General features: G+C 39.3%; 1 protein-coding gene across 2 annotated transcripts in view; it reads right to left on the bottom strand.

Moving 5' to 3' along the window:
* Window positions 1–9,885, bottom strand: part of mad1l1 (mitotic arrest deficient 1 like 1) — a 906,958-nt gene that overhangs the window by 873,228 nt on the left and 23,845 nt on the right. For both annotated transcript variants that reach the window (XM_043711818.1, XM_043711819.1), the window contains exon 9: window positions 7,035–7,096. In XM_043711818.1, the coding sequence (XP_043567753.1) occupies window positions 7,035–7,096 (62 nt within the window). The remainder of the gene's footprint in view (window positions 1–7,034; window positions 7,097–9,885) is intronic.

The raw sequence follows: 9,885 nt of genomic DNA, 5'->3' as shown, positions 1-9,885 counted from the left end.
CACACACACCCTCTCACAGATTTATACTCCATTTCACACACACACACACACACACACACACACACACACACACACACACACACACACACCCACATAGGTTTGGGTGGTGATTTGATACTGGCAGAATTACATTTTATTTTGTTCAAAAACTGCATAAATCCATGTAAAATTCTAAAAATACCACTTTAGAAATAGAATCAGTCTGGCCTAACGTTGGGAAACAGACAGACTTTAACTTCAATGCGTTATCTCTGAGCTGAGCTGAGATGGCACCTATTGTTAAAAGCTATCTTGAGAATGTAACTTTAAAACAGTTCTGGGATTTAAATATGAAGGAATAAAAAAAAAAGATCATTCTAAAAGATGAAAGACTCAAGCTAAAATTTGTTTAATATTACATTCCATGCCACTGCAATCCTGTTGCTTTAAATTCTGTGTCATATGATTTTGCTCCACAACCACTTGAAGAAGAAGCAGCATTTCGAAAGCTAGTACCTCTAAATAAATCTGTTGGACTATAACCTGATGTTGTGTGACTTTTAAATCTATGTTTCAGTTGCCAAAACTTAACCTTTAGCCCTAAACTGGCCCTCCTGAACAAGTACAAGGGGAGTTTGGGAAGAACAAAAGAAAACATCTGTGACAAGGTGAAGGTAATTTCAGATTGAATGATTTCATGGAACAAAAGGAATTGGGGCATAAACGTCAAAGGGAGTGATAACAGGACAAGTAGAGAAACAGAAAACATATTCTTGATGAAGTGTGAATGCAGGATATTAGTCTTCCAGACACAACGTAAAGAGGTCAAAACCGATAAAGGAAAAAACTGAACAAGTGGAAAAAACTGAACAAGCAAAAAAAAAGAAACAAAATAGGGATCAAGATTATAATCTAAAATTGATGCATTCACTGTTAAATCCAGAAGACTGTAAAGCACCTAGATCATTGATGAAGGGCTTATGCACGAAACATCGATTCTCCTGCTCCTTGGATTCCGCCTGACCTGCCGTGCTTTTCCAGCACCACACTCTCATCAAGTACCTAGTCGAGACATGTGCTACTTTTCCTCAAGGTTATGTTGAGCTTCATTGATATTTTGGACAGGTCTTCCAAATTCCAGATGATCGGTGATCAAATGCACAACAAAAGATGCATGTCTGGATCTTGTGGAAGCCTCAAAGTACACACATTTCCTTGGGAATTGCCCAGAGAGATTAAACTTCTGAAAGACAATTCACCCATACCATTTCCTCACACGTCCCAATTAGAGTTACCATCAGATACTTTGAACAAATTTACTTGGATTGCTATTCAGAAAAGATTAGACAAATTGAATTTTAATCTAACACATGGGTATCTTTCCTTAATCTTAATCTAATCTATTTCAAGTGTTAGATTAAAACAGATTAGATTAACATTAAGGAAAGATTATACAAATTAAAACTTAATCTAATAACTAGATAACTACAAAATTGACCTCAGTCAACAAGATCCAACTATGCTTTCCCTTGATCTGACTACCCACCTTATCCACATATCTACCTAGGACCGCACTTATTCAATCATTCAATAACACTCAAACTACATCTTTAAAATTTAACATACGGCAGCTACTGCCATAAATATAGGGTGTGCTTCATCATTCTCTTAACTCTACTCCAGTCTGACAGAGTTCCCAAATGAACACTGTACTGTACATTTATGTGAAAGACCAATTCAGAAAACGCGAGGAATTGAACAGCAGCAATGAATTTATGAGTGCTGCAGTAATCCAATTAAGATTGCCAATCATGCAAACATTTGGGACAGTATAGCAGGCAGAGGACAGAAAGGTCTGAACAGAAGCAAGTTAGAAAATAAGAGCCACAAAACATGAACACAATCACTCTCCACCAATGCCCCCAAACCTGACTAATACCCGTATTTTCCAGTTTCCTTTCAGATTTTCAGCACCAGGACTTTTTGTTTTATTATTAGCCGTTTGTGAGCTCTTATTAGCTCAGGCTGTGTTTCAGAACTATGTTAAATTGCAAAAATGAGTTCAGTAAATCTGACAGATTGAGAGTTTGTACCATTCCCAGGTTGGACAATGGAAAATAATCAGCTAGGGCTCTTCATCAACCATCTGGCACTCACATGTTGTTTAAGGGCAGAATCATGGTTTGGTCCTTGCAACTTCTTATCCAATAATCTGCAATCAAGGCTAATTTATGCAGTCTGTTCAGCAAGATATCAGAAGGGCACAAGCATTTCATAAAATGAGACAAAATTAAAAATAGACAAGGGTGTAGCTGCAAACTTTAGAAGTAATACTGGCAACTCCTGAGATCAGATCAGCTGTCTAAAGTTAATGTTATGTGGTACAAGAAATTTTGAAAGTTTAGAAAACACTGGATGGGCTGGGAAGCAGGGAGGATCCTGGATCAGTGGTGTTGGAAGAACACAGCAGTTCAGGCAGCATTCAAGGAGCTTTGAAATCGACGTTTCGGGCAAAAGCCCTTCATCAGGAATAAAGGCAGTGAGCCTGAAGCGTGGAGAGATAAGCTAGGGGAGGGTGGGGGTGGGGAGAGAGTAACATAGAGTACAATGGTGAGTGGGGGAGGAGATGAAGGTGATAGGTCAGGGAAGAGAGGGTGGAGTGGATAGTTGGAAAAGGAGCTAGGCAGGTCGGACAAGTTGTGGGGACAGTGCTGAGCTGAAGTTTGAAACTAGGATGAGGTGGGGGAAGGGGAAATGAGGAAGCTGTTGAAGTCCACAGGAAGCAGGGAGGCAGAGTGAGCAGATCTGACTTCTCTAATAAATCATTCTGCAAGCTGAGGAAAAGGTACAAACTACATATGAATATTGTAAATACCTAAGATATCCATTAAGCTCAAGCATAAGCTAAAAATCACAGTTCAATTCAGTTGGATAGATAACACAAGTCATTAATCAGAATCAAGTATTGCCAAACAACTCACTGGGATGTTGTAAGGCATTTATTATATATCGTCTATTAATCACTGAAATAGACTGAAAACTCCATGGAATATTGCTACTTATTTATAATACATAATCCATCAGACCTAGGCAGAGGCTAAACTTCAATAAAGGAACTAGAAGATGAGACACAGTGCTGAAAAAGGTCCACCACTAGAGTTTTACAATTGGTCTAGACAAAGCAGAGGCTAAAAGGACAAAAACAATTGATATACAAATTACAACTTAACCATCAGCCTGTAATTTCAGAACTATCCCCCCCCCCCCCCCCCCCACAAGCTCTTTCTTTGAATACACAGCAAAGGAAAACTGTAAAAATCAGCAGTGTTTTACAAGGATTTGAAGTTAGATTTCACATAAAGCCAAGTCCCACATGAAGCTGGCTCCAGAAAATGGGTTTCACATAGCTTTCTAACAGAAAGCAAATGCGCCAAACCTACAATTGACAGTGGCTGGCAGGACCTTATTTATAACTACGTTTCACTGGCACCCAACCTCAGTTAAATCATGGATGTCTTGAGCCATGTCCAAGATTTAGCCCAGCATGAAAGCAACTTAATTATATTTTTCTTACAGTAACTATGGTGAAGTAGACAGCACACAGACTTCAGGTATTCTATGACAAGACTAAAATCCGTTATGCAAGTCCACCCAATTTAACAAGTACCTGTATTCTCTTTCAGAAGCAACTACATTTAAAGTTTACACCAAGTTAAATAAAAATTACACTACATTTGTTTTCTAATATAAATTCTGCAATAAACAAAATATATATTTTGAAAATTGTTAACAATCTAAGAGGCTTCAGAACCAACACAGCTGTTGCTATGCTGTGTCACAATGGCAACACTGCCCCCTACTGTATCAAATTAACACTTCAGCAAATCTTGCTGAATTGCTGATATCCAGGCAAATTAGGTGGAACCAAAATAGAAAAAAACCAGGCCACTTGCGAATGACATACAGGTCTTATTCATGACCTTATATCCCAAAGCCAACTCAATGCATTCAAATGACTCACTCACACTTATGCTGCTACAGAAACCCTCATCTACACCTTAATTGCCTGAAGCCAAGGTTAAACTAAAATTCTACAATCCGAGACTGACTCTGTTCTACCATCAGTGGGAATCCTTCAGGCAATAGGTTTCTGCCCTCAAATTCTTTTTCCAAATATGACCTTATCATTTTTTTTCTCTTCACTGGTATTCAGAGGTAACTTATTGCTTCTTATTTAAAAGGCCACGCATTCAAGTTCCACTGAAATGACTAAGTATAAATGCAGCTGAAAATGTGTTGAAATGCAAGTCAGCACAAGTGCTGTACTGAGGTAGTACCACTCTGACAGAGGTGTTACCTTTCAGTTGAGACAACAAAAGCACCCATCACCCTTTTGGATGGATGCAAAAGATGTCATGGCACTTTTGAAGAAAAACCAATATTAAGTCTTCAACCAACATGACAAAAACAGATTATCCAGCTGTTATCTCATGGCTGCTTGTGGGAGCTTACTACATGCACATTCACTGACCATTTCCTCCAAGACACCAGTTACAACACTTTAAGTGCCAACATTATTGAAATTTTGGTATAGCCTGATGTCTGCCTTGGCTTCAGGCAATTGCAAGCATCTAGTTTTATTTTCTAAATCTTTCTGTAAATTCTCTTTCAATTATTCCTTCAAATCACTCCTCCGCAGAATTTTTTAGACATTGCCCAGTGTCAATGATTTTAACATACTTTTAACGTACTCTGATGCAGCTATTAACTCCATAAGCTATGCTGGACAACTGCAAGTTACTGCTGACTCTCAGTATAGTCAGACAGGCAACCATTGAATTCAGATGCCCACCAAACATCCTCTTTGGAATAACCTAATCAATGGAAGATTGGACCAAGTGTTATTTTGTCTGAAAATAAGTGCTTTTATAAAGCAAAGGAAAGTTATAAAAAAGCCATTATCTGCCACTGAAAGTAGAAGCTACAAGATAGTAAACCGATGTAAATGAGCAACCTCCTTGACAACACATACTTACCATCCCAAGATCATCAAATCTTCATAAAAGCATTATAAAACTAAATTGGTAAACACACCACACAATATCAGAACAAATGATTACAAGTTTGGACAGAGAGATAGTTTTTAAGAAATGGTTAGAAAGAGGACAAAAAGGTACAGAGACACAGAGAGCGCGAGAGACACTTGCAGAAAGAATTTCAGAACATGTAGCTTCATCAGCTGAAGGTATGTCTGCCAATGATGGTGCAGTGAAATTCAGGAGTGACAAAAGAACAGAATTAGAGGAATCACATATGAGTGCTGTAGGACTAGAGGAAGTAACAGAGACAGGAGGGCATGTGAACAGAAGAATTTGAGAACAAATATTGAAAATTTCAAAAATTGGGGTATTGCAGGAGCAGGAATCATTGAGTGAGCACAAGGGTGAAATTCAAATGAGAATTGCTGCAAGTTAGGATACAGGTGGCAGCATCTTTGATAAGATCTACTTTATGGTACTATAAAAATATAGGTAAAAATATATGTGGGGTTACACAGTTCCTCACATTCAGAATTTGGCTGAAATATGGATAGAAGCTAAGCTTGCTTTATTATCCCATTTAAAGATGATTCAAAGAAGGCAAAAAATATTATAGGACCTGATCTGATGACTCCTTTAAAGCTAATAAGTACCAAGTGATGCAGTGTCTTTAAAGGAAGGCTTGTGAGCAAGTCCTATTGGTCGGAGGGACTAGCACCAGAGTGCACAGCCTTAGATGAGAGTAAAGGGAAGATCCTTGAGAACAGAGACAAGGAGAAACTTCTTCAGCCAGAATGGTGAATCTATGGAATTCAGAGGGCTGTGGAGGCCAGGTCAATGAGTGTATTTAAAATTGAGATAGATCGGTTCATGAATATCTAGAAAATCAGGGGTTACAGGGAGAAAGTGGAAGAATGGTGTTGAGAAACTTATCAGCCATGATGTAATGGCAGAGCAGATTCGATGGGGTCAATGTTTAATTTCTACTCTTATGTCTCATGGTCATAGTTACCTTCATCTGTGAAATTTTTTGAAACTTAGTGGATAGGATTCGCAAGTTATAAAGGGAAAATGTTACTCAGATACTTGCTCCTAATTGCTATTAGTTGGCCCTGCTAGAAAATTACAATATGAGCAGAGGTTTTTCAGATCCTTGGAATTCTATCCTGCTCGCAAAAGGGAGAGTTAACTGCTGGTCGGTAGAGAAGTTCAAGGAACTGTGTGTTTGAAACAAATAACCTGGCTATTAAATGAGCTATTAGGGCTATTTGAGTTTATGCACTATAATTCATCATGTAATTTGAGTTTGATATTTAGAAAATACTAAACCTTATAAATCTTGAGTCTACATTCATGGTCGAATGGAGCATAGGAGCAAAAAACCCTTTTACTAAATTCTGGTAATTTAGTAGTAGTATTCCTTAAACAGATTCTGTAATATTAATGTATTAATGGGTCCATGCACCTGTCCAATGCTTTGGGATTGGAAAAGCTTCTTGTTGTTTAAGAAATGGGCTACATTATGACTGGTACTTATAAGGACCACACAGAATAAGTCCCATTCCAGTGACTAGAGGGACATTGCACTGGATTACATTTGTTAAATCACTTAATTTCGTCTGTCAAATGATCTGTTGTACATTCCCAGCATTTTTCTGTTCGTATTTCAACATGCTTTTCAGTTGACAGAATCACAAAGGATCACGTATGAGTGATTAACATGGAGGTATAACTTGTGCAAAGCAGTTTGTCCCAATATTTTACATTGAGTTTACATGCTGCAACAGCAAGATGCAAATTGTCAAGTTTCAATTGTAGACACATAATAAATAGAATAGACAATGCATTATGGAGACCAGTCAATCACTATTATACAAAATAAATGTTCATATAGGAAAGATACAACACAGATACACAGCAGACAAAGCAAAAAAAAAGGAAAAGACAAAATTATTATGAATGCAGATGGCTATCTTCTTTTGAAAAGAAAAAAGATATCTTGCCACAGAATCCTACCGAATATTTAATCCTGAAGTTTGCTCCACATTCTCCCAACTTTGCAACTTAGCCAGTAATTTCTAAAATAAAAAGAAATACAGTAAAAATCTGGAAATCACACCTTGATGAAAAAATTTTAACATTAGAAAATAACAGCATTATACAACTGTACAGTTCAGAGAAGGCCAATCACTGGTGAACCAACTTTGAAGCAGCTATCCAATATGACCTTTCCCCATATTCTTTTAAAATCCAACTTTCTCAAATATTTATCAACTTCCTCTGTATAAAGGCAATGACAAAATCTGTTTTATCACTATTCAGAATAAATTGTTCATTATTAAAATTTTTTTATCCTTTTCTATTTTTCCTAAATGAGCCTCTTAAAAGATAGTTAACTGCTCCTGCAAATAGGAAATTAGGGAGCTCGGTCGGTAAAAGAGTGCCTCAAATGAAGTAACCTCCAGATTATTCTCAATGCCAAGTGCAGAACGATAAGGCAAATTGAATGTTGACTGGAAAAATAGTGCAGGAGGGAGGAGGGCTTTATTCCTGGGACATGGTAGTGCTTCCAGGGAAGATGGCAACTGTATTCCTGAACAGATCCAGGGCATTTTGATAGTGTGCTGGAATTAACTTGGCAGATGTGTGTGAACCAAGACAGGATACTGAATACCAAAGTTTGCAAAATGCTTGGAGAGACAGAGAGAATTAGTATGGACGACAGTGAGTTAGTGGTGAACTCAAAAAGAGGAGAAAGTAATTAAGTCTAAACCAGGGTCACTGAACACAGACATGAATGCATGGCTAAAGTAAATCAGATTTCAGTAAGTTACAAGTACAGATTACCATGTGGAAAGATGATGCTGTGCCAGTAGAGGCCTGACTTGACGAAGGGTGAGACTGAGTTTAAATATTCCTGGGTCCAGGTATTCAGAAATGATAGAAAAAGAAAGGGAAAGGGAAAGTGAGAATGAGGAGTGGCAATTTTGTTTCAAAGGAGGGTACTGCAATGCTTGAGAAAAAAGGATGTCTCAGAGGATTAGAAAACAGAATCAATTTGCTAAGAGCATAGACCATCAACTATTGGGAAGGATGAAGAGGAATATGCTGTCACAAAATTACAGAGAGATGCTAATGTTATAGAGTAATTATAATGGAGGCCTTTGATACTCCAAACACAGTCTGGGATACTGGTAGTGCAAGGGGCAGCAAGTGGAAAGTGTTCCTAGATGGTGTTCAGGAGACATTTCTACAGCAGTATGCTTCCAGTCCAATAGTAAAAGGATGCACTGTTGAACCTGATTCTTGGCAATAAGGTAGGCCGAGTGTCAGTGGGGGAGCATTTAGGAGATAAGTGATCATGGCATCCATAAAGTTGAGAATGACAACATCATTCCAGCGTTTAACAAAAATCAACTGGGGAGAACCAAATTCAATGGGGCAAGATACAGTGGTGAGAAAAACTGTAACAAAACAATGGGCTACTTTTGAGGATGGTTCAGGTACAGTCAAGGTATATTTCCTCAAAAAGTAATGGCAGACAAATCCAGAACTTCCTGGATGATAAATGAAATTGAACTTGAAAGAAGAAAAACTGGGTTTATGATAGATGACTGGTAGAAAATCAAGAACCAAAAAGAATGCAGAGGTACAGAGTGGAGGCAAAAAGCATATTCGGAGCAGCTGAATACTGAGAAACACTGGCAGCCAATATAATGGGGAGTCCCAAACTCTTGTATAGGTATATTAATATAAAAGTGGTATGAAGAGGAATGGGGCCAATTAGGACCAAAAAAAGCATTTCATATGGAAGCAGTGACATGGCTAAGGCATTAAAATGAAATCTTTGCATTTGTCTTTACTAAAGAAGGAGATGCAGCCGAGACCAAGAAATGTTGGATGGATTACTAGCACTTAAAGTTGACAATGTATCAGTATTGTAGACTAGGACTAGATGAGGTGTAACCAAGGATACTAAAGGAAATTGCAGGGGCACTGGCCCTAATCTTTCAGTTTTCCGTAGGCTCAGGCGAGGTGCCAAAAGATTGGAGAACTGCAAACATCATGCCCCTGCACAAAATACATTGTTAGGATAAAACCTGCAAATTGCAGACCACTCAGTTTAACCATAGTGATGGAGATGTTTCTTGGGCTGGAATTAGAAGTCACTTGGATTTCTAATAAGAAAGGAGAAAGTGAGTCTGCAGATGCTGGAGATTAAAGTTGAAACTTTATTGCTGGAACAGCACAGCAGGTCAGGCAGCATCCAGGGAACAGGAGATTCGACGTTTCGGGCACAGGCCCTTCTTCAGGAATGAGCAGAGAGTGTTCAGCAGGAGAAGATAAAAGGTAGGGAGGAGGGACTTGGAGGAGGGGAGTTGGAAATGTGATAGGTGGAAAGAGGTCAAGGTGAGGGTGATAGGTCGGAGTAGGATGGAGGCGGAGAGGTCAACAAGAAGACTGCAGGTCAGGAAGGCGGCGCCGGGCTGGGGGGACCCGGCGGAGACAAGGTGGGGGGAGGGGGGAGAAAGAAACTGGTGAAGTCCAAGTTCATCCCCTGCGGTTGGAGGGTCCCCAGTCGGAAGATAAGACGCTCCTCCTCCGACCGTCGCGTTGTTGTGGTTTGGCGGTGGATGAGTCCAATGACCTGCATATCCTCGGTGGAGTGGGAGGGGGAGTTGAAATGCTGTGCTACAGGGTGATTGGGTTGGCCCAGAGGTGCTCTCTGAATCGCTCCGCAAGTAGGCGGCCTGTCTCCCCAATATAGAGGAGGCCACACCGGCTGCAGCGGATGCAGTAGATAATGTGGGTGGAGGGGCAGGTGAATCTGTGGCGGATATGGAAGTTTCCTTTGGGGACTTGGAGA

Source organism: Chiloscyllium plagiosum, chromosome 21, assembly GCF_004010195.1.
Source record: "Chiloscyllium plagiosum isolate BGI_BamShark_2017 chromosome 21, ASM401019v2, whole genome shotgun sequence".
NCBI classification, from domain to species: Eukaryota; Metazoa; Chordata; class Chondrichthyes; order Orectolobiformes; family Hemiscylliidae; genus Chiloscyllium; species Chiloscyllium plagiosum.
This window is presented reverse-complemented; position numbering and strand designations above follow the sequence as displayed.